This window comes from Oncorhynchus keta, chromosome 28, assembly GCF_023373465.1.
Source record: "Oncorhynchus keta strain PuntledgeMale-10-30-2019 chromosome 28, Oket_V2, whole genome shotgun sequence".
NCBI lineage: Eukaryota > Metazoa > Chordata > Actinopteri > Salmoniformes > Salmonidae > Oncorhynchus > Oncorhynchus keta.
The window spans coordinates 53,202,330-53,229,165 of NC_068448.1; the positions used below are offsets into that span (position 1 = coordinate 53,202,330).

General features: G+C 40.3%; 1 protein-coding gene across 1 annotated transcript in view; it reads left to right on the forward strand.

Annotated features, from left to right (window-relative positions):
• The window catches only part of LOC118361557 (cadherin-18-like), a 215,768-nt gene that overhangs the window by 34,371 nt on the left and 154,561 nt on the right, over positions 1 to 26,836 (forward strand). The window contains exon 2 of the mRNA XM_035741579.2: positions 4,073 to 4,662. Coding sequence (XP_035597472.1) covers positions 4,426 to 4,662 — 237 coding nt within the window. The 5' untranslated portion in view covers positions 4,073 to 4,425. The remainder of the gene's footprint in view (positions 1 to 4,072; positions 4,663 to 26,836) is intronic.

Consider the following 26,836-nt stretch of genomic DNA (forward strand, 5'->3'; position numbering starts at 1 on the left):
TTACACACATCTAGCATAGTGATACAGGTTGCCAGAAGATACCGACCGTACCTTTACGTTTGCTTACACTGATCTGCACTGGGGTGTGAACGCAACCATGGTAACATTAAGATGCCGTTGAGCCAGCGCGAGATATGGGTCAGAAAACGTACCTCGATGCAGGGATATGCCACAGTACTGTGAGTTCAATCCCAGTGCTATAGGCACTCATTAAAAATGTTTCCGTTTGAACCCTATCCCAAACCTTAACCCTTTTACCTTTAAATTCACCCATACATGTTTTTTTCCCAGGCAACTGTATTAGGATAAAACTAGGCTCTCAAATAAGGTTTTATGAAATACTTAAGGTATTGTTGTTTTTTTCATAGTTTTTTTCCCCCCATCTTTATTTAACCAGGTAGGCTAGTTGAGAACAAGTTCTCATTTGCAACTGTGACCTGGCCAAAATAATGCAAAGCAGCGTGACACAGACAACAACACAGAGTTACACATGGAGAAAACAATAAACAAGCCAATAACACAATAAACAAGTCAATGACACAGTAGAAAAAAGAAAGTCTATATACAGTATGTGCAAAAGGCATGAGGAGGTAGGCAATAAATAGGCCATAGGAGTGAATAATTACAATTTAGCAGATTAACACTGGAGTGATAAATGAGCAGATGATGATGTGCAAGTAGAGATACTGGTGTGCAAAAGAGCAGAAAAGTAAATACAATAAAAACAGTATGGGGATGAGGTAGGTAGATTGGGTGGGCTATTTACAGATGGACTATGTACATCTGCAGCGATCGGTTAGCTGCTCAGCCAGTTGATGTTTAAAGTTGGTGAGGGAAATAAAAGTCTCCAACTTCAGCAATTTTGTGTTAAATACATACATACTTTATTATAACATATTCACTTATGTCACTTTGTGATGTCCACATGACTAATAAAGGATGGAAGCAATGTGCATGTCTCTACAGTATGCATGCATACTACAATTTACTCGATAGGCTAGGCACACTGGGAAATATTTGAACAAGGCTTTACATTAAGCAGTGTGTTAATTTAACACCGTTCCGGTCTCTATAAGAGTCTACAGACTCAACACTTTCAGTGTTCATTTGTTTGTCTTTTTACACTGGAGAATTTTCTGTGGAACTCAAATAGACCATAACCATATCCGGGAATAAGCAGTTAATTATTATTTCAACAAAACGTGTTTTCTTTTTAAATATGCACTTTTGCTGACTTGAATATAATCAAGTGCAAAATTACAGGGGAAGAAAAAGAATAAAGACATTATAAATAGTCATATTTTTTGCACTTAAATTTTGCCTTGAATATGCAATTTAGTTTTTCGAAGAAACCCATTTACTAGAACAGTTTTCCGCTTTCATTTTCCATTGCCTACCGAAACACACTCTCCAAATGTCATGCATTTGAGTAGCTTAATATCTGTCGTTATCACCGCAAATGTATTTCTTGCTGCCCTGGTTATAATTCAGATTGCCAAGGCACCAACTAATCCTTTCATACAATGGCCCAGTACTGAAAAATAAATAATAATTATCAACAAAACACCAACTCATCTATGTGAGTCTCTACAGCAGGGGTAGGCAACCGTGGTCCTGGAGTGCAGCAGGCACTTCATGTTTTTAACTGACCTAGAAGGCATTCACTGAACTGATCAAATAGGTGTAGTGCCTAATTGGAACAAAATCCTGCGGCACTCCAGGAACAGGGTTGCCTACCCCTGCACTACAGTTATAGCCCCATACTGGCTTTATAGATGGATCCTAACTAACATTGGGCACTATTACTTAGAAAATGCCATGCCTGCATCCCAAATGGCACCCTATTCCCTATATAGTATACTACTTTTACCAGGTTCCATATAGGTTTGGTCAATAGTAGTGCACAAACATTTGGGATGCAAACCATTTGTGACCTCAACCTTTGAATAATTGAACAAGTCACCTAGGGTTGTGGTAGTCATGAAAGTTTTTCAGCTGGTGATTGTCAAGCAAATAAATCAAATCAAATCCAATCAAATTGTATTTGTCACATACACATGGTTAGCAGATGTTAAATGCGAGTGTAGCGAAATGCTTGTGCTTCTAGTTCCGACAATGCAGTAATAACCAACAAGTAATCTAACTAACAATTCCAAAACTACTGTCTTATACACAGTGTAAGGGGATAAAGAATATGTGCATAAGGATATATGAATGAGTGATGGTACAGAGCAGCATAGGCAAGATACAGTAGATGGTATCGAGTACAGTATATACATATGAGATGAGTATGTAAACAAAGTGGCATAGTTTAAAGTGGCTAGTGATACATGTATTACATAAGGATGCAGTCGATGATATAGAGTACAGTATATACGTATGCATATGAGATGAATAATGCAGGTCTCCCGATAATTGACCGGTAATTAACATGAACATTTTTAGCATCACCTGGCTTCCACCCATAGCCAACAAGCCACTGATGTAGAACTTTTGGAACAAGTCGAATAAATCTATTTAACGTAGCCTACACTGTCACAATAAGTCCATGATTTATTTTAGACAGGTCTAAAGAAACATGACATGAAGAAACTGTAGTCTATTTCAGAAGAACAGAATAGAATACTCTGAGTTGTCCTTATGTTAGGCCCTGATATGGGTGTGGGCTTCACTAGTTCATTTAGCAGACAACATTTGCTTAGAGTTTTGTGGAATTATTTTAGTATTATTTTATAGTATGTAGAATACAATTGAACATAGCTGAATAAAATCGAAAGTATATTTTCTCTGAAAGATTTCCAAGAAAATATTAAGTTTTGAGTAAATAACAAAGAAACAGGTCCTCCTATATGCTTAATTTAGAGTTATTTATGCAACATTAGTTGTCATACAAACGTGTGCCATTGTGCTGAATATAATAATTATAATTCCCGGGTGCTTTTCTCCGAAGCACCTCTCACTTACATGGCGCTCTATGTCTCAATTCTTATTAGCCAATGCCCGTCACATGATCTGGTCCTTCTCACAGCTAAGAATTAATCTACAAGTGAAGACCAACATGTCGGGGATGCAACTGCTTGCTTCCCTCATCAAATTTCCAGGTGCATATTGAAGATGTTAGAACTGTCCACATTTAGCCTACTTTTTTGTCAGCCATCAAAATGAGTAGGCCTAATGAAAGGCAAAAGCACTGGCCTATGTCAATCTACTATCCCCCACAGTACAAAAGTTGACCTATTCAACTTGTCCTTCTGTGCAAGAAATACATTTTCCAAACATACGCTGGGACAGTTGTGGGATACGATAGACCCCAAATTAATACAACCACTCGCATCAAAAAAAAACGTTAAAAGCAATGAGGCTGATGCAACAGATCAGATCATTTACCTTAAAATGTTAACAAACTATTAGGCTATTTCTTCACATAAGCACAGCAATGCGCACATGGCAGTAGGCTATAAGCGTGAATGTTCCAAAATTCAACCAATTAGCGGTTGTAAAGCGGATTAATGTCCTTCATTTCAAGAAGCTACAGTATTTGGCTTTTGGCGAGGCTATATGAGGTGTGCAACTATGAGGCTGTAAGGCTATTTCTTGCCTTACAGCACACACTGAGCATCATTCACTGGTGATAATACATCGTTCACAAGTGATAGGCTAATATTGTCACTCATCAGACTATTCTTAATGTAATGTTGTCTTTACATATACTAAATAATATGATTGAAATGAGTTTTGATTTAGAATAGACCATTATCATGCACCTGTCGCGGAACATGGGCATGGGAAAAATAAATATACATACATGTCATCTATACACTTAAATAACCAATAAGGTCACGGTAAGAGTCCTAAACTCACCACAAATGTGTTTCGTGTTCTCCGAACTAAATGTAATGATAGTGGCATCTGATAGTGGCATCTTTTCTGTATTCAAAGACATCTATTTAAAATGCTTGCCCTCTGTGTCAAGTATTATTATGGCTAGCTCCTACACATTTTTAGCAGATGAAGTAAGTTAAAACAAAAAAAATGTAATACATCCTTCTCTCTCTCTCTTTTTCTCTTCCAGGAAACACAAAATGGTCGCCATAATCAACTCCATTTTCTGGTAAAACTAAACAAAAGCCATAATCCATCCGTGTTTTTCTCCAGACCCTCCCTGGCTGTTCCATAATGTAAATGAAGCTTGCCTTGATTCTACTCAACAGACGGCTAGGCCATGAGCCTTAGAGGATCTACTGTAACCCGGACAGGGCCTTCCCCATTTTGGATTTAGTGCCACCCTCGTCCTTCTGTTGAGACTGCAAGCCACGTGAGGCTGCAGGCGTTGCCGGTGGTGGTGGCGAAGGCGGTGGTGGGAGGACTTTCAAACGTAGCACAAAAAACACTGGGATATATTTACAAACATACTGAGGAAACACCATGAGGATATCCACGATCTTCTGTCTCTGTCCCGTACTGGTCTGCCTCTGCTTTCTCCAGAGGTGCTATGGGGTTAGCCATCATGTCCCAACATCCAAAGTGCCCATCACAAAGAACCAGACCAAACTGGCCAATGGCGAGACGGAAGTGCACCACAGACCTAAACGTGGCTGGATCTGGAACCAATTCTTTGTTTTAGAAGAACACATTGGACCAGATGCTCAATATGTGGGAAAGGTATTGTTTTATCTTACTTCACAGTACTTCATGGCTTGAATTTAGATGCTTGTAAACAACCACTTTTTCATTACAAGGATATTTGACTCCTTGGCTCTGCCTTGTGTCCCAAATGGCACCCTATGCCCTACATAATGCATTATCTTTGACCACAGCCCTGAGCCATGGTCAAAAGTAGTGCACCACTTATGGAAAAGGGAGCCCTTTTTGACAAATACTCCGTTTTTCTGCTCGGCAGTCTTGTGTGTTGGAAATGCATTGTGGCAGGTACAGCTTTGATTATTAATGTGACTTGCCTTGTTGGTATTCCAGGTGCTTTTGTTCTGTCTAATAATGTAGAAGCCAAGGCTATGTTCCAAATTGCACCCTACTCCATACATAGCATAATCATTTTGACCAGGGCCAATAGGGCTCTGGTCAAAAGTGGTGCACTGTGTAGGGAATAGAGTGACATTTGGGATGCACAACAAATCTCACTTGGGTATATTTTGTAGAGAAAAGAGGTCTACACTGTCCAAGTTCTTCTCATGATTAATCAACAAGCTCCCCTTAGATCATCTTAGTCTGTCACTTTCGGCTATCTGTTAAGGGATGTGACATTCAATTGTGAAAATAGCTTGTTCTTTGTTTGAATTAAGCATAGTACAAAATCAAACCAATGCTTACCAAAAAAACACATGATTTCACATGTGAAATGTCCACGTTGTGCACAAAATGTGAAACCATGTGGTTTTGATTCACTTCACATGTGATATGTCACATGCAAAACGTGCAAAAGAGCAGAAAAGTAAATAAATATAAACAGTATGGGGATGAGGTAGGTAAAATTGGGTGGGCTATTTACCGATAGACTATGTACAGCTGCAGCGATCGGTTAGCTGCTCAGATAGCAGATGTTTGAAGTTGGTGAGGGAGAAAAAAGTCTCCAACTTCAGCGATTTTTGCAATTCGTTCCAGTCACAGGCAGCAGAGAACTGGAACGAAAGGCGGCCAAATGAGGTGTTGGCTTTAGGGATGATCAGTGAGATACACCTGCTGGAGTGCGTGCTACGGGTTGGTGTTGCCATCGTGACCAGTGAACTGAGATAAGGCGGAGCTTTACCTTGCATGGACTTGTAGATGACCTGGAGCCAGTGGGTCTGGCGACGAATATGTGACGAAGGCCAGCCGACTAGAGCATACAGGTCGCAGTGGTGGATAGTATAAGCTGCTTTAGTAACAAAACGGATGGCACTGTGATAAACTGCATCCAGTTTGCTGAGTAGAGTATTGGAAGCTATTTTGTAGATGACATCGCTGAAGTCGAGGATCGGTAGGATAGTCAGTTTTACTAGGGTAAGTTTGGCGGCGTGAGTGAAGGAGGCTTTGTTGCGGAATAGAAAGCCAACTCTAGATTTGATTTTAGATTGGAGATGTTTGATATGAGTCTGGAAGGAGAGTTTACAGTCTAGCCAGACACCTAGGTACTTATAGATGTCCACATATTCTAGGTCGGAACCATCCAGGGTGATGATGCTAGTCGGGCGTGCTGGTGCAGGCAGCGAACTGTTGAAAAGCATGCATTTGGTTTTACTAGCGTTTAAGAGCAGTTGGAGGCCACGGAAGGACTGTTGTATGGCATTGAAGCTCGTTTGGAGGTTAGATAGCACAGTGTCCAAGGAATGAAATCAATGAGAGAATAATCGGATTAAATTATAACTAAATTGTCACGTTATCACATTAACCTCACATAAGATCATGAGAAATTCCTGTTTCTTTCCCAAGGGATGCACCACAGGTGGCCCGTAATTGGCCAGGCTGGTCTCATAAACTAGACGGAACACAGTAAATGAAAATCCAGTACACTCAAATTAGTATAATTTCTTAAATTTGGTATGGTTACTTAAGGTTATTTATGGCAAAAAAAACGAAAGGAGGTTGGTTGGTCGGGGTGGAAGGGTAGACCTTATCATGCTAACATCGAGCAATCCAAATGTTCTCATTGGGGACAACTTTAGCATTTTAGCTAATTAGAAATGTGCAACAACTTACTACTTTTTAGCTACTTTGCAAGTACTTAGCATATTAGCTAACCCTTCCCCCAACCTTAACCTAAAGTCCTAGTCCAGCTAACGTTAGCAACCGAGCCAACTACCCAACGGAAGCTGTTCCTTTTCCTTTTGGTCCCAGGCTTGGTGCTCCGGTACCGCTAGCCATGTGGTAGAGGCTACCTGACATGATGACTCCTTGCTGTCCCCAGTCCACCTGGCCGTGCTGCTGCTCCAGTTTCAACTGACCTGAGCCCTAGGACCATGCCCCAGGCGTTGTCGTGCACTTTGGACCATGATAGGTTCTTAGTTATGTGGACACTGAGAAACTTGAAGCTCTCAACCCGCTCCACTATAGCCCCGTCGATGTGAATGGGGGTGCATTCGATAATCTCCTTTGTCTTTCCAACATTGAGGGATAAGTTGTTGTCCTAACACCACACTGCCAGGTCTCTGACCTCCTCCCAATAGTCTCATCATCGTCGGTGATCAGGCTACCACAGTCATGTTGTCGCCAAACCTAATGATTTTGTTAGAGTTGTGCATGCAGCCGTGGGTGAAAAGGGAGTACAGGAGGGGACTGAGCACTCACCCATGAGGAGCACTCAACCCTGAGCCCCCCCGTTGAGGGTCAGCATTCCGGATGTGTTGTTGCCTACCCTCACCACCTGGAGGCGGCTCGTCATGAAGGCCAGAATCGAGTTGCAGAGGGAGGTGTACAGTCCCAGGATCCTTAGTGATTAGCGGGCATTGAACGCTGATCTGTAGTCAATGAACAACATTCTCACATAGGTGTTCCTTTTGTCCAGGTGGGAAAGGGCAGTGTGAAGTGCAATAGAGATTGCTTCATCTGTGAATCTGTTGGGGAGGTATGCAAATTGGAGTGGATCCAGGGTTTCTGGTATGATGGTGTTGATATGACCAGCTTTTCAAAGGATTACATGGATAAAGATGTGAGTGATACAGAGTGGTAATCTTTTAGACCGGTTATTTTGTTGTTCTTAGGCACAGGAACTATGGTGGTTTGTTTGAAACATGTACGTTTTACAGACTGGGCCACAGTGAGGTTGAAAATGTCAGTGAAGACACTTGCCAGCTGGACATGCTCTGAGTACACATCCTGGTAATCCATCTGGCCCTGCGGCCTTGTGAATATTATTCCTGTTTAACCTGTTAGAACTCTAGGGGCAGTATTTCATTTTTGGATAAAAAGACGTGCCCGTTTTTAGCGCGATATTTTGTCACGAAAAGATGCTCGACTACTTGGAATTGATAGTTTTGGAAAGAAGACACTCTGACGTTTCCAGAACTGCAAAGATTTTCACTGTGAGTGCCATAGAACAATATCTACAGGCAAAACCAAGATGTTTGAGTGACCAGGAAATCAACAGGATTTCTGAAGGCACGTTTTCCATGATCTCTTTATATGGCTGTGAATGCCACAGGAATGAACGGACACTTCCTATCGTTTCCCCAGGTGTCTGCAGCATTTGACGTATTTGTAGGCATATCATTGGAAGATTGGCCATAAGAGCCTGTTTGCAAGTGTCCCGCATGGTGTCATGCGCAAAAGTCAGGTCCCAGTATTTTTCCATCCGAATCAGAGAAGAATGCACGCTTCTAGGACTGGCATTTCAATGAAGAGATATATGACAAAACACCTTGAGGATTGATTCAAACAACGTTTTCCATGTTTCAGTCGATATTATGGAGTTAATTCGGAAAAAAGTTCGACGTTTAGGTGACTGAATTTTAGCCAAATGCATAGTAACAAAACGGAACGTTGTGTCCTACACAAGCATCTTTCAGGAAAAACTGGACATCTGCTATGTAACTGAGAGTCTCCTCATTGAAACATCTGAAGTTCTTCAAAGGTAAATTATTTTATTTGATCCCTTTGCTGGTTTTTGTGAATGTTGCGTGCTAAATGCTAACGCTAAATGCTACGCTAGCTATCACCACTCTTACACAAATTATTGATTTTCTCTGGTTCTAAAGCATATTTTGAAAATCTGAGACGACAATTTTCAGAAATCGCTAATGTTGCGTTATGGTAATGAGCTTGAGGCTGTAGTCACAATCCCGGATCCGGGATGGGGCGGCCTAACAGGTTAAAGGTCTTCCTACATCGGCTACGGAGTGCGCGATCATACTGTCGTCCGGAACAGCTGGTGCTTTCATGCATGGTTCAGTGTTGCTTGCCTTGAAGTGAGCATATCGAGCATAACATATCATACAAAATGGGTGATGGACATCCACAAATTAATACTTACCATACCAAACATAACATACAGTTGAAGTTGAAAGTTTACATAAACTTAGGTTGGAGTCATTAAACCATTAAACCACTCCACAAATTTCTTGTCAACAATATATAGTTTGGCAAGTTGGTTAGGACATCTACTTTGTGCATGACACAAGTCACTTTTCCAACAATTGTTTAGACATAATATTTAACTTATAATTCACTGTATCACAATTCCAGTGTGTCAGAAGTTTACATACACTAAGTTGACTGTGCCTTTAAACAGCTTGGAAAATTCCATAAAATGATGTCATGGCTTTAGAAGCTTCTGATAGGCTATTTTGACATCATTTGAGTCAATTGGAGGTGTACCTGTGGAAGTATTTCAAGGCCTACCTTCAAACTCAGTGCCTCTTCGCTTGACATCATGGGAGAATCAAAATAAATCAATCAAAATATTATAGACCTCCACATGTCTGGTTCACCTTTGGAGCAATTTCCAAATGCCTGAAGGTACCATGTTCATCTGTACAAACAATAGTACGCAAGTATAAACACCATGGGACCACACAGCCGTCATTGCGCTCAGGGTCTCCTAGAGATGAACGTACTTTGGTGCGAAAAGTGCAAATCAATCCCAGAACATCAGCAAAGGACCTTGTGAAGATGCTGGAGGAAACAGGTACAAAAGTATCTATATCCACAGTAAAACAAGTCTTATATCGACATAACCTGAAAGGCCGCTCAGCAAGGGAGAAGTCACTGCTCCAAAACTGCCATAAAAAAGACAGACTACGGTTTGCAACTGCACATGGGGACAAAGATTGTACTTTTTGGAGAAATGTCCTCTGGGCTGAAACAAAAATATAACTGTTTGGCCATACTGACCATCAAGCGGCTTGCAAGCCGAAGAACACCATCCCAACCGTGAAGCACGAGGGTGGCAGCATTATGTTGTGGGGGTGCTTTGCTGCAGGAGGGACTGGTGCACTTCACAAAATAGATGGCATCATGAGGTAGGAAAATTATGTGGATATATTGAAGAAACATCTAAAGACATCAGTCAGGAAGTTAAAGCTTGGTCGCAAATTGTGGTCACGACAACACAGACAAATTCCAAATAATATCCGTAATGTCCACAGAAACATGTCAAACGTTTTTTTATAATCAATCCTCAGGTTGTTTTTAAAATATACAATCGATAATATATCCACTGCAATTGTCTTTCACAGTAGGAGAGGGAAAAGCAATACCTATCCAAACTCTGTTGCACGAGCAAAACTCATGTGACCACTTGACGCGATGTTATCGTTCTGGCTCATTTTAAAAATAAAAGCCTGAAACTATGTCTGAAGACTGACACCTTGAGGAAGCGATAGGAAAAGGAATCTGGCTGATATCCCTTTAAATGGAGCAATGGGAGGCTATGGAACATGGAGTTTTCAAAATAGAAGCCTATTCCTGGTTTGATTTTTCTCAGGGTTTCGCCTGCAATATCAGTTCTGTTATACTCACAGACAATATTTTGACAGTTTTGGAAACTTTAGAGTTTTTTCTATCCTAATCTGTCAATTATATGCATATTCTAGCATCTGGTCCTGAGAAATAGGCTGTTTACTTTTGGAATGTTATTTTTCCAAACATAAAAATAGTGCCCCCTAGCTTCAAGAGGTTAAGGACAACACAGTCAAGGTATTGGAGTGGCCAACACAATGCCCTGACCTCAATCCTATTGACAATTTGTGGGCAGAACTGAAAAAAGGTGTGTGCGAGCAAGGAGACCTACAAATCTGACTCAGTTACACCAGCTCTGTCAGGAGGAATAGGCCAAAATGCACCCAACTTATTGTGGGAAGCTTGTGGAAGGCTACCCTTAAACGTTTGATCCAAGTTAAACAATTTAAAGGCAATGCTACCAAATACTAATTGAGTATATGTAAACTTCTGACCCACTGGGAATGTGATGAACGCAATAAAAGCTGAAATAAATCATCCTCACTATTATTCTGACATTTCACATTTTTTAAATAAAGTGGTGATCCGATGTGACCTAAGACAGGGAATGTTTACTAGGATTAAATGTCAGGGAATTGTGAAAAATTGAGGTTAAATGTATTTGGCTAAGGTGTATGTAAACTTCCTCCTTTATACTATTTTGAATGTCCTGGATGTAATATACTACGTAACGTCTATCCCTGAGTCCATGTTGAAATGGCTTTTAATTACATAGTTAGTGTGGATTGAATTGAATTTATTTTACAATTTATAAAATACATATAGCCTCCATAAAAAAACTATCAAGGATAACGGAATAAAGTCACTTATTTATGTACATGATATCTACTGTGACTGTGGGCCTTTTGTAGCAGTACGTCTGAGCCAGGGCCGCTGGAAAACGTGTGGCGTGGCAACATTTGCCACAGCACTTTTAAATCACATTTTATTTAATTTAATCAAATATATTGGCTAAAAAAAGAGGGGCAAAGGGCTGTTATTTTTACCAATTTGCTTCGTAGCAGTAAATACACCAAAGCATTAGCGATCCGACATGTTTCATTGCATGGAAACGAGACAATTTTTAAGTCTGATCAACTGTAGGCTACTAACAAAAGTACCTGCATAGTCTAGCCTACTATGCACCCTGTCCCTCTGGCCAGTGTAACAAAGGAGTAACAATGTGTATTTATAGCCCATTAGTTTGTAAGAAAATTTGATTAGGATCAAATTTGGTTTATATTCAAACTTGGGCTGACTAGACAACAGACTTTTTTGATCAAAAATCATTAACTGAAATTAATCAATAAACACAATAGCTAGCATAGACTGTGAGTTAATGTTTTATTAGGTCTACAGTTGCATAGGGCAGGACTACATGATACAAACCAGCATAAAGCAAGGTCAGCCCTGTGAGTTTTATTGTCCAATCATGTTACTTTCTCTGTTTCTGTGTATAGGAAACCCCCCTAGTCCTTATTTAAAATATAATTCATATGAACAAGTGCACGGTTGCTGCAGTTTGACAAGGTTTTCATCATTCCCAAGGCAAGGAGTTTTTCCATCAGATCTTTTCAAACGTGACCTGATTAGAAAAACTCTGGTCCCATCATGGCCCATATCAAACCTACAGGCCCCTTACTTTTTTCTGCCACACCACTCTGAGACCTGTGGCTGGTCTGAGCTGCATGTCATACCAGCTATGGGCTCAGACTGTCACAGACATATGGGTGTCACAAAGACTGAGAGGCGGGTACCAGAGATGACTAGTGGTCCTATCCTCATGCTCGGAGGACAAGACCAACCCAGCAAGTCTGGCCTGCGGTCGCTGTGATGACTTTTCTGTTAGTTACACAATGGGCCACGGGAAACTGGTTAATAAGTCCTCTGCTTGCAGATTGCCTGCCCCCCTTATCTCCTGGAATGTGGAAATGTGTTTCTCCGCTGCAGTGATCATTATTCTAGGCACTCGGGCAGAAGCTAATCCCTTCGACCGGCACTCAGAAAGAACGAGGGAGGCAGATCACTCCTCTCCCTCTGACTGCATGCGCATATGTCTGTATTTCAATACATATGAGGGAGCATGATGTGGAATAGAGAAATACAACAAAAAAAGAAAGCGGTCCAGAGAGACAACATAGAGGGATGGAAAGAAAACACTAAACCCCTCTAATATCCTTCTTAATGTTATCACTCACCATCACCACTAAGTTTGTTATAATCACCGTGATGACAACAGTGTGCTACAGAAGGCATGGCTTTATCACAGATGCCTGGGTAGTGGTTTTGACAGAGCAGGGAAAAACGAATCCTTATAGGTGTTATTTATTGATGAAACACGCTGATGCTAAGGTTATAAAATGCATGAGTGAACCACAACATTCCCAAGGTGCCACCAAAACATTCCCTCAGCATTTTTCTGTGGTTCTGTCTGTATTATTACAGCTGACTACCTGGAGTAGTACAAGGATATTAGCGTAGAGAACATCCTTATTGAAACGGCAACATTGCATAATGGCAGTGTATCAGTTGCCACTAATTACATGAGAGAATAATTACTTTCATGGATTATATTAACATTTAACACAGCTGCTGCTCATCATTTGAAGACTTTGATTGGCTTGCTGTCGCTATCATGCTGAGTTGATATTGGCCACGTCTCTCCATCCCTCATATTCTACAGTAGAGGGAGTTGTGATGGGTTGCGTCCCAAATGACACCCGATTCCCTTCATAGTGGACAACTTTTGAACAGGGCCCTGGTCAAAGGTAGTGCATTATATAGGCAATAGGATGACATTTCGGACGCATGCATGATGATGAAAACAAACGAAAACAGGTCATCCTTACTCTGTCTGCAGTGAAAATCTCACTTTTAAAAGTTAATATTCTGTCAACTCATATTCTGTTAACCCAAATAATGTTGTTGACTCATCCTATATTCATACAGTATTTGTGGCCAAAGCATACACATTAGGAAAAAAACACTTCAAAAACCCCGTCTCAAACTAATTTTCTTGGATAATGACATCATTATGTGATTTGTCCAGCAGCTTTTTTCTTTTTTCCTCATTCTCCGTTGGGGAGAACAATCTTTTTCTAGACTAGGGGAGAAACAAGCTTACTGCACAAGTCCAAGCTATCCACAGCTGTTTTTATCAAAAGGGCAAAGCCTATGCAACAACTGTCTTGCCAGTCACTTCTATTTGAAATGATGTGGTTTGTAAGATTTGGGGTTTGTAAGAGGCTCTTTAGAAGCAGTTAGCTAACATTAGCATGCTAACATGAGTTATCATGAGCTAGTTGGTGAGCCAACAAGAAAGCAAGTCAAAGCAGATCCTCCACACAAGAACCATCTCGCCATTCTAATTTAAATCCTGTGGTTTGTTGCTAAACATTTTATGTCAAGAGGAAACCTAGTTGGCTGTTGTTGACTGATGTAGGTAGAGGTAGTAGCTAGCTAGCTACTTCATGACGACCTAACTAGCTAGATAGGTAGCTAACAACAAAAATAGCAGGAACATAGGACAAAAACAACTCACCCTTGTGAAATAATCAGCCTGCATTTGTTGCTGTAATAGTAAAGTGCCATAGTAGTTCCATCAATAATTTACAAATCCTGAATTCAATCCATTCATCCAATTTGAGTTGGTGCAGCCGGAAGTCTGCCGCCGTGCCCCCAGTTAATATCCAAGTGTTTGTGAGCGTCTTATTGAATGAGCCCAAACCACTCTGTTCTGTCGTAAAAGATCAAGATCGGGCACAAAGAAAAGCTGCTTTTTAACATAGTTCATTATATTTTTTGTGAATGATATCTATTTAATTCATATTGTAATTAGTTTGAAGTAATATTTCATAAAACATCTGGAACACTGGATATATGTACAGTATATTATACTGTACTTTGAGGAATTCATTTGACACACCACATTTGGATGGAGAGAGATGATGAAGTGTCTTGATGGCTGGAGAGAAACTGGGCAACATTTAATTATGAGGCTGTGCCATTTCTTAATGTGGCTAGGAGAATGAATGACCCCTAATTAAGCCAAGAGAGGAGGATTAATCCTTCACATTTAAACACTACATTGTTCTCGTCACTGCGCTTGACAAAAATTGCAGACACTAGGCAATGAATGAACGGGAGGAGATTTCCCCTGAAGAAATGGGCAGGTTTGTTTTTAATGTCGAGCCGTGCTCATGCTTTTTTTTGTGTGTTTTAAATTGCTTAAAATAAATACTTTTGAAAATCATTAGAATAAATACTGTACGATATTTATTTTAATGAAGCGTAACACATCAAATCACCAGTGCAACCAACTATTAGGACATTTTACACTGAGTATATAAACATTAAGAACACCTGCTCTTTCCATGACATAGATTGACCAGATGAATCCAAGGAAAGCTATGATCCCTTATTGATGTCACTTGTTAAATCCACTTCAATCCGTGCAGGTGAAGGGGAGGAGACAGGTTTATGAAGGATGTTTAAGCATTGAGACAATTGAGACATGGATTGTGTATGTGTACCATTCTTAGGGTGAATGGGCAAGACAAAAGATTTTAAGTGCCTTTGAACTGGGTATAGTAGTAGGTCTTACGTGCACCGGTTTGTGTCAAGAACTGCAACGCTGCTGGATTTTTCACACTCAACAGTTTCCCGTGTGTATCAAGAATGATCCACCACTCAAACGGCATCCAGCCCTGTGGAACACATTCAACACCATGAAGAGTTCATGCCCCGACAAATTGAGGCTGTTCTCAGGGCAAAAGGGAAGGGCGGGTTGCAACTCAATATTAGGAAGGTGTTACTAATGTTTGATATACACGTTGTACACAGTACACTCCAATATGAGCAGGTGAAGTAATAGTATTCATACAGTATAACACTAATTGCACTGCATTTCATTCACTGGTTTAGTAAAAATGGGAGATACATAATGCAACCCAACCCGACCACATGGTGAGAATACAGAATTACTCTGTGGGCGCTCATCTGTATCTCTTAGCCACACACACATACACAGACACAAATTAAATTGTATTAGTCAAATACATTGAGTGTAGACTTTACTTGCTTGCTTACGAGCCCTTCCCGATGATGCCATAAACAATACACATTTAAAATAGTAACACACGAGGTAATATATATATATATATTTACACAAGAATTAAGCTATATACAGGAAGTACAAGTACCAGATCAGTGTGGAGGGGTACGAGGTATTTGAAGTAGATATGTACATAAAGGCAACGTAAAGTGATTTGGCATCAGAATGGATAATAAATAATAAAAGCAAGAAGGAAGTACAGATTAGCAGAAGCATGTGATGAATGTGAAAGTGTGTGTGTGTAGTGGCTTCAGAAAGTATTCATGCCCCTTGGCTTATTCAACATTTTGTTGCTATAGCTTGAATTCAAAATAGATTAAATAGTATATATTTTTCTCTCACCCATCTACACACAATACCTCATAATGACAAAGTGAAAATATGCTTTTCGAAATTGTTGAAAATATTTTGAAAATTAAATACAGAAATAATAAATGTACATAAGTATTCACACCCCGGAGTCAATACATATTAGAATAATTTTTGGTAGTGATTGCAGCTGTGAGTATTTCTGGGTAAGTCTCTAAGAGCTTTGCTCACCTGAATTTTACAATATTTGCACATTATTCTCTTTAAAATTCTTCAAGCTCTGTCAAGTTGGTTGTTGATCATTGCTAGCAAGCCATTTTCATGTCTTGCCATAGATTGTCAAGCCTATTTAAGTCAAAACTGTAACTAGGCCACTCATGAACATTCAGTGCCATCTTGGTAAGAAACTCCTGTGTATATTTGGCCTTGTGTTTATTTTATTGTCCTGCTGAAATATGAATTTGTCTCCCTGTCACGCCTTGGTCTTAGTATTTTGTGTTTTCTTTAATTATTTGGTCAGGCCAGGGTGTGACATGGGTTTATATATTGTATTTTCGTATTGGGGTTTGTAGTATTTGGGATTGCGGCTGAGTAGGGGTGTTGTATAGGCTTGGCTGCCTGAGGCGGTTCTCAATCAGAGCCAGGTGATTCTCGTTGTCTCTGATTGGGAACCGTATTTAGGTAGCCGGGGTTTCACTGTGTATTTCGTGGGTGATTGTTCCTGTCTCTGTGTAGTTTCACCAGATAGGCTGTAATTAGGTTTCACGTTCCGTTTGTTGTTTTTGTATTTGTATAGTTATTTCATGTGTCACTTTTTCCATTAAAGTCATGAGTAACCACCACGCTGCATTTCGGTCCGACTCTCTTTTGACAAACGAAGAACGCCATTACACTCCCAGTGTCTGTTGGAAAGCATACTGAACCACGTTTTCCTCTAGGATTTTAACTGTGCTTTGCTCTATTCCTTTCTTTTTATAAAAAAAACTCCCTAGAAAATATGAAGAGTGGTAGTCAGTGGTGTTGTTTTGGACATGTTCCAAACATGACACTTTGTATTCAGGACATAAACTACATTTCTTTGCCACATGTTTTGCAGATTTACTTGAGTGCAAACAGGATGCATGTTTTGGAATATTTTTATTCTTTATTCTTTTCTCTCTGTCATTTAAGTTAGAATTGTGTAGTATCTACAATGTTGTTGATATATTCTCAGTTTTCTCCAATCACAGCCATTAAACTCTGTACTGTTTTAAAGTCACCATTGGCCTCATGATGAAATCCTTGAGCAGTTTCCTTACTCTCCGACAACTGAGTTAGGAAGGACGCCTGTATCTTGTAATGACTGGGTCTATTGATACACCATCCAAAGTGTAATTACTAACTTTACCATGCTCAAAGGGATATTACAAAAAACATGAAATAGGTGCCCTTCTTAGCAAAGCATTGAAAAACCTCCCTGGTCATTGTGGCTGAATCTGTGTTTGAAATTTACTGCTCGACTGAGGGACTTCACAGATAATTGTATGTGTGGGGTAAAGAGATGGGGTAGACATTCAAAATTCATGTTAATAAAGACTATTGCACTCAATGCAACTTATTATGTGATGTGTTAAGCATTTTTACTCCTAAACTTTTTTAGGCTTGCCATAACAAAGGGATTGAATATTTATTGACTCAACATTTTTTATTCATTTGTAAACATTTCTTAAAACACTATTCCACTTTAACATTATGAGGTATTGTGTGTAGGCCAGTGACACAAAATGATATTCAGGCTGTAACACAATGAAATGTGTGTGTGTGCTTATGCATATGTGCATGGTGGTGTGCTTGCGTCTGTGTGTGTCGACATGTGTGTGGGTTTTTTCACCTGCACTGCTGTTTATCAGTTCATCTGACTATTCTCTCAGCATTGATTTAATTTACTATTTCAGCAATTTGAGTGCTTACTGTATAGTTTTTTAATGTTGGTGGGGCATATTATTTTGTTTTAATGTTACACCTGAATCACTATGATAAATATAATGGTTTCTTTGGGAGTATTTTTAACATACTTGGATTCCTACACTTTGGACTTCAAAGTAAAATCAGTTATTTACACAGCCATGGTGGCATAGCAGGAAGATCAGAATGCTGTGAACCAAGAGGTTGAGAGTTCAAATCCAAGATGAGGACATAATAATGAATAATATGAATAATTACTGTATAAATAAAATAAAACAAAATGTTATCATGTATGTCAAATATTTGAAAAGACTGCAACTTCTTGACATCCTTACGGCAGATTTTTATTTGCAGGGCATCACCTGTGAATCTTTATGTGATTTATCATCACATGTGAAGTGTTCCGAAGCCACATGGAAATTTCACATGTGGTTTTTCCGTAAGGGGTGTGCATAGAGTCAGTGCAAGATAGGGTCAATGCAGATAGTCCAGGTTACCATTTAATTAACTATTTAGCAGTCTTATGACTGTTTAGCAGTGTTCTGGCTTGGGGTACAAGCTGTCTCGGAGCTTGTACCCCAATACACGGACACACACACGTGGTAGTGGGATCCATATATGCACACATTGCAGAACTACCTCAGAATTTGAATGAGCGAGTGTGGAAGCCAGTCTGTCAAACTGTGTCCCTAATCCACTTGCGGTGTGTAGTATAATCCCCAGTGACACTTCTCTGGGGACCCATGCATTTGGGAAATTACAGGTCTGTGTAAGTGAGAGAGAGAGAAATACAAGGTAAGGGACTGGCCTTGTGCTGATATGTACAGTGAGACCGGTGGCTGCGTCTCAAATGATACCATTTTCTTATATAGTGAACTATATAACAAATAGTGTGCTATTTGAGAAGCAGACAGGAAGACGCACACAGGCCCAGGGGGAGGTTTGGATGTGTTCATGCCACCCAGGGAAAGCCACACGGTGCCCTGATGTTGTTACACTACTTATTAGTAGTATGCTATTCTGTTGTATGACAATGCCCATTCTAAAACAAGTCTTAAATTGCATTTCCATGCCCATATGCCCCTACTCTCTCTACACCCCAGAAAATGCTGGATTAAAACAACCCAATTTGTGTAAGTATTAGGCAGTTGGGTCACATACAACCCTTCAAATTGGGTTGTTGATGCTGGGTTATTGAGCTATGAACCACCAGGTCAGATCAGAAGACTGTAGGCATGGTTTAGTAGGGGTGTGGCTTTCCGCTAGTTAGTTTTGGCCACCCGTGAGAATAAATGTCATAACCTGTTCCGTTCTATTGTTCACACGTTGGATACTGATGTTGGACAATTAATAAAGTTTACATAAGTGTATGAGCTCCCTAAGTGCCTATACATTTTGCAATAGTTACCACTTAAATACGATTCAAATGTTGTAAAATGTATATAGAACTATGTTTTATTGTATTTATTTAACTAGCAAGTCAGTTAAGAACAAATTCTTATTTACAATGATGGCTTACCAAAAGGCCTCCTGCGGGGACAGGGACTGGGAATTAAAATAAATTTAATGAAAATATAGGACAAAACACGTCACGAGAAACAACACAACACTACATAAAGAGAGACCTAAGACAACAACATAGCATGGGAGAAACACATGACAACACAGCATGGTACAAACATAATTTGGCACAGATAACAGCACAAAAGGCAAGACGTCATGTCATGTAAAGCAATGTGCAAAACTATTGACTTTACATGTTATTTGCAGTGTACAAACTCAAAATGATGAACATGAATGACATTTACTCTCATGGTTAGCCAGAAATAACAATCTGAAAGCTATGCCACCAATAGGCCACGCCTTTGAACTGATATGGGTTCATTTAACCATCAGTTGGGATTTTATTCAGGTTACTGTCAGGAGGCATGCATTTAAAGATGCACTATGCAGAAATCGCTCCGCCTTATTTCAGTTTATGTGACAAAACAAGCATAGTGAAGATAATCATTGTACCATCTAAACCGCTGTGAAATATATTTCCCATAAAATTAAATGTATTGTATTGTCAGCTGTTTGAAGGTGGTGTACAAAACCAAATGTAAAAGTTGCAAAACTAAACTCAAATAACCGGAAGCATAGAAATAGTGCACATAGAACAGATCTACCACTTCTTAGACTTGCTTTCAATGAAGACTGGAGAATAAGAATGAGAATTACATATCTATGAGAAACATTTCTATGTTAATTTGGTTGGGTGGCCTAAAAAGTTACATATTTTTCATGAACTTGCATGAAACCAGATCAAAGTATGAAGAACAAATTAGAAAAAATGACTGGTGCTTCTACATTGATAAACTTTCATCATGAAGTAACTGGGCCCCTCTGTATCAAACACTTGGATTAAGGAGGCAAGATTATTAAGGGATAGGGTGAGATCACCCTAACGCTCTCATTTTAATACACCAATGGTAACATGATATTCTCTTACCTAATTTAAATAAGTACCACCTTGTAACCAACATCGGAAAAGGTGTGTTTGCAGAAGGGCGTGGTTTAAATAGCTAAATAGCTGCTCTACTGGTGCCAAAATGGTACTGTATGGTGTCAGAAAATATAATTAAAAGTTTACCCTATTCATCTATGGCAAAGATACAGTATATGTATATGTTTCAATAATGTCTACAGTATATGTTTCCCCTTTTATCTGTGTCTGGTGTTAGCTAGTTAATAATGGCTCGCAGTTAGTTGTCAAGTCAACACATCCGTCAGTGCTGATCTGAACCACATCATCAAAAACATGCCAAACGGGAGAACTATGAATTTTTTTGGGACATCATTGATGCAATTTCAATGTCGTTTGAGTTGGTTTGTGTATCACCAAATTGGTTCAAGATGATTGTACTGCAACACTGCATCTAAGTTGCTTGACATAGGCATTTTAAAGAGCAGTCAGTCAAGGTGAGCTCATGAATATAAACTCCCAGCCCACTCAGCCTGTCTTTTCAAACTTCCAGGTGGCTAGTGATGAAAAAACTAATTTTGAGCATTACTATCCAAAACAAAAATGATGGGTGATAGTTTAGTCAGTCAAACGTCTGTTTTACAAGGGAATTAGAATGACTCTTCGGGACCTTTAATTTGTAGAGCAAAATGCCAACCTCTAAAGGTACCTAAATGTTTTATTCATACCGCTATAAAATGGTTTGTGCTGTGACAGAATCAGGCAACTGTCTTATATTTAATGCTACAGTGGAAAAAAGTGAAGCAAGGGTTTTAGTTAAATTGCTTTTTTTGCGCCCATGCTTTGCAAAGGAGCTGAGCTGAGCGCTTGCTGGGTTCTGAATGCTCATTACCCATTGAGTGGTAATTTAGAACAGAATAAAATACACTGTCACAGCTCGCGTCATTCACCGTTTGTAATACAGAAAAAAAAACAATCCTCCAAGAGTTGGTTTTTACAAAACTCTAAACCCAGTTACAGTTAGGTTATGTGCACTCACAAGTTTAAACCACTTTCCAGATCCCTGAAACACCACCTGCTTGTGTGTGTGTCATGCATCCATAGTTGTGTATTGATTTTTCTCAGCCTTTCAGTGCACCTAGGGTTGTAACGAATCTCTTCTTCGACTGTGGAAGAGTAAGAAGGATCGGACCAATATGCAGCGTGGTAACTGTTCGTCATAATTTATTGACTGAACTCACAAAACAAAATGAAAGAAACGAAACAGTTCTGTAAGGTGACATACACTAAACAGAAAACAATCACCCACAACCAAAATGGGGAAAACAGGCTACCTAAGTATGATTCTCAATCAGCTGCCTCTGATTGAGAACCATACCAGGCCAAACACAGAAATACAACATAGAACAAAGAACATAGACTACCCCCCCCCCAACTCACGCCCTGACCAAACTAACACAAAGACATAAAAAAGGAACTTAGGCCAGAAAGTGACAGGGGTTTTGTACTGGATGCATCTACAAACTACTACGAGACTCACACGGACACGATGATGTTCTCTGTTTTGCTCTAGGACGCCCCACAATAATGTCTGAATGTTCCCTGAATGTACCAGTTGAAAAAATGAATGGGAAGTACAGTATGTATGGAGTCTGTTTAGTGCCAAAGATAAGGGTTTCAATACATGTTAAAAAACGAAGATCTTTCATATCAGATATAGGACAGTTACTTCAGAACAAACTTCCTTCAGATTAAAAAAAAAAAATATTAGTAAATTATTTTTTAAATATTCATGAGAAAATATATACTTTAAGGCAGGGGTGTCAAAGTCAAATGGACGGAGGGCCAAATAAAAAATTTAGCTACAAGCCGAGGGCCGGACTGTTCGAATGTTCATTGAAAAATGTTTAAATGACGCATATAGTCTAGTGAACCTAATTGAACCTACTGAAAACCTAACAAATATATTCCAATATGATCAGATAAATAAAGCAATATTTTCTTATGGCTCTGTCAGTAATCTTTAATTTTCAACAGACACAAAAGACAAATTTCCTTTATATAAAAATCCCCATAACATGAACATTAAATGAAAGAAACCGGTATTCAAGGCACCATCAGTAGCCTATATTTTCTATTTTAGCAAAAGTGGGCTAAATTTACTTCAAAGAAAAAAACAATAATAGCAATTTTCTATCATCCACTCAACTGAAATATTTTTAAATATAATTGGATTGAAATACAATAAAATAAAGTGCAAAAATCTATTAATCAAAAACAACACTTTGTTTAAGGAGAAGTAACATGCAGTGAAAACAAATATTAAACTTTAACTTTTAAACTTGAACTGAGTAAAAACTCTAAATATGTGATTGCACAGTAATGTTCACTTGTTTGAGGTTGAGGGTGATACTTGGTGGTGTCCCATCTTTTCCACAAGTTCATCAATGTTCGGGGTAAGGCTCTGAGCTGAGGAAATCCTCAGAATTGAGTGGAGGTGTTCAGCAGTAAGTCGACTTCTGTGTGATGTTTTGTTCAAGTTCATCAAAGAAAACAGTTGTTCACACAGGTATGTGCTGCCAAACATAGACAACGTTTGAGCAGCCTGGATGCGCAGCTGGGGCATTGTGTCGGGAGGAAACGGGCGAACTCCGCAGCACCCACTGCCGCATATTTTGCCCTCAGTGCATCATTGCATTGAGGTCAATCAACTCCATTTGGAGGTTTGGTGGTGAGCTTTCCACGTCAACAGCAAATGGGTTACCGAGCAGTTCCAACCTGCTTTTTGTGCTTCAAAGTCAGCAAATCGGCGTCGAAAGTCAGCGGCAAGCATACCTATTTTATCAGCCAACTGTGCGCTCGGGAACGCACTGGTAGAGAGCTTCTCTTTCATGGTCTGGCAGCTGGGAAAGTGGCTCAAATTTTCTTTCCGCATCTGCGTCTCCCACAGAGTCAGTTTGGTTTTAAATGCCTTCACTGTACTGTACATATCAGAGATGACACGATCCCGACCCTGCAGCTGCAAGTTCATTGCATTCAGATGACTCGTAATGTCACACAGAAAAGCCATTTCACACAGAAACATTTCGTCTCGGAGTTGTGTTGTGTCTTTCCCTTTGCTGTCCAAGAACAGACAAATCTCCTCACGAAGCTCGAAACATCTTTGAAGCACCTTTCCCTGGCTTAGCCATCGCACCTCTGTGTGATAAGGCAAATCACCATGCTCCGTTTCTAACTCCGTCAGAAATGCCTTGAACTGGCGGTGATTCAAACCTTTGGCTCTGATAAAGTTAACTGTGCGCGTGATGATGCTCATTACATGCTCCATTTTCAAGGCTTTACCGCACAACGCTTCCTGGTGTATGATACAATGATAAGCTGTCAGCTCACCTGTCGCGTTTTCCTCTTGCATCTTTTCCCGTATCTTCGCCACCAGTCCGCTCCTGTGTCCACACATCGCAGGTGCTCCGTCGGTTGTCAAACCCACGAGTTTTTCCCAAGGCAGCTCCATCTCATTTACACATCTTGACACCTCTTCATACAAATCATGCCCCGTAGTTGTGCCATGCATAGGACGTAAAGCCAAAAACTCCTCTGTCAAGGCTGGAGTCCACTCCGCGGATGAAAATTGACAACTGGGCAATGTCAGAAATGTCGGTGCTCTCATCCACAGCCAAGGAATATGCAATGAAATCTTTTCCCTTTTTCACAAGCTGCTCTTTTAGATTGATTCGGCAATGGTGTTTCTGCTCAGACTCACATTTAAAAAGAGTTGCCTTTTTTCTGGGCAAACTTTGTCACAAACTTTAATCATGCAGTTTTTGATGAAATCCCCTCCGTAAATGGCCGGGCTGATTTAGCGATCTCTTCTGCCAAAATAAAACTGGCCTTGACAGCAGCCTGGCCTTGTGATTTGGCTTTTTTGAACAGAGCCTGTCGAGATTTGAGGCCTCATTCCTCTGCCTTTTGTAGCCTTTGTTCCATGTCCATATTCTTGTTTTTGTCCGCGTGTTTCGTTTCATAATGTCGTCTCAGATTATACTCTTTCAGTACCGCCACACTTTCTCCACACAGAAGACACACAGGTTTTCCAGCTACCTCCGTGAACAAATACTCCGACTCCCACCTTGTTTGAAACCCCGGTTCTCAGTGTCCACCTTCCGTTTTGCCATTTTTGATGGGTATCTGAAAGTTAATTTTACTGTGATGCTGACAACTGCTGTGCCAATAAATATTGAAATGAAGCAGCCTACTGCTCGGTGCGTCACCGTTGCATTGTGGGAAATGTAGTATTGGTGCGTGTAAAAGATCTGCGGGCTGCCGGCTTGCTGCGGTCTGCGGGCCGGTTCTAATAATAAATCAAGATCATCCCAGGGGCCGTAAAAAACCTTCTCGCGGGCCGGATGTGGCCCGCGGGCCTTGACTCTGACATATGTGCTTTAAGGGGTCTTAAAATTATAAATCAAATAGCTAAATGATCCTTGATATGACCTTAAACAATTCCGTATAACTTAGTTGAACCCCCCTGAACCCCTTGCTAAGACAGGACTGTAATGGGTTTTTAAAGCACCTGTCACACCATTCACAAACTCCAGTAGGCTAATTCTGCTTCAAGTTCAGTGGACTACCTCTGCTCTCTTGTGTTGAGCATGCAAGATCAAATGTGCCTATGCGTGGAGTCAATTAAAAAGCCTGTAGGCTACATGCATGGGTGGAGAACCAAATGTCGGATGTATTATAATAATTGATTATGCTTATGTTATAGTAACAGAAGGGGAGGGGTTATAAGACCCCACCCTCCTTACATTATAAGACCCCGCCCTCCTTACATTTATAAGGTCCTAGACGACACAATATATATTCATTATAGAGGTTCAGTATTGTTCTACAGTTGTTCTCTGGTCACTTTGCCTCTTATAAAGCGACCCCTCTGAGAAATGTGTGACTGTGAAGACAGAACTCTGCAGGGAGAGAGATAAGAGATTAGTCAGACATTCCACGATAAATCAACTTGGACATTTACTTCTAAGTTTAGATAGCTATGTAAACAAGAGTTTTAGTGTTGGTAGGCATGGTTTTGGTCTCATGAGTAAAAGATAATGACATAGGCAGTGACATCACTAGGGCTGGACTTCGGGTTTGATAAAATAACATGCTATGTTCCTGGTGTCAACTTCTGTCTGCAATTGCAATAATAAATGTTTTGAATGATTTGATTAAAGTTATTGTCATAATGCTAATTTCACCAATGAGCCAATGATTGACAAGGAACAAGGAAACGAACCCCAAAACACTACAATTCACATACCGCTCAAACAGATCCATAGAGGAATCAATCGCAATAGCGCTGCCCTGTACATTTCCGACATTTAGTAGAAGTTAAGCCTTCAACACCAAGCTCTTTACTAAGCTCGGGGCCCTGGGTCTGAACCCCTCCCTGTGCAACTGGGTCCTGGACTACCTGACGAGCCTACCCAATGTGGTGAAGGTAGGCAATAACACCTCCGCCACGCGGATCCTCGAAACGGGAGCCTCACAGGGGTGCGTGCTCAACCCCCTCCTGTACTCCCTTTTCACTCATGACTGCGTGGCCACGCATGTCTCCAACTCAAGTTTGCTGGCCACACAACATTGGTAGGCCTGATTACCTTCAATGACGAGACAGCCTACAGGGAGGAGGTGAGAGTCATGGCTGAGTGGTGCCAGGAATAACCTCTCGCTCAATGTCAACAAAACAAAGGAGCCGAAGTGGAGACAGTCAAAAGCATCAAGTTTCCTATCGTGCACAGGACTGACACGACCTGAAACTGTCCCTTCATACAGACAGTGTGTTGAAAAAAGTGCAACAGCGCCTCTTCAACCTCAGGAGGCTGAAGAAATTTGGCTTGACCCCTAAGCCCCTTGTAAAATTCTACAGATGCACCATTGAGAGACCTGTCGGGCTGTATCACTGCCAGGTATGGAATTTGCACCGTCCGCAACAGCAGGGCTCTACAGAGGGTTCTGTGGTCAGTCCAACGCACCATCGGGTGTACACTTTCTCAAGAGGGATTACAATTACAATTGGCTGAGAAAAGGGAAGCACAGCTGGCCCTTAAATGTACACGGAGTGCTAACATTCATAATACACATGCCAATCTCTCATGGCTCAAAGTGGAGGAGAGATTGACATCCTGAATGCACCGAGCTGTCTGTTTAAACTACTAGCACTCGGACACCCATGCATACCCCACAAGACATGCCACCAGAGGTCTCTTTACAATCCCAAAGCCCAGAACAGACTACATAGAGCCATGACTACATGGAACTCTATTCCACATCAATTAACTGATGCAAGCAGCAAAATTAGATTTAAAATACAGATTAAAAAAACACCTTATGGAACAGTGGGGACTGGGAAGACACACACACTCAGGCACAGACAAACGCTTACATATAGACATGATAAGACACGCACTCTACACACACGTACACATGGATTTTGAATTGTAGATACAGTGTATGTGGTAGTAGGCTGTGGCCTGAGTGCACACACTTAATGTGTTGTGAAAAGTGTTATGAAATTTAATGTCATGTAA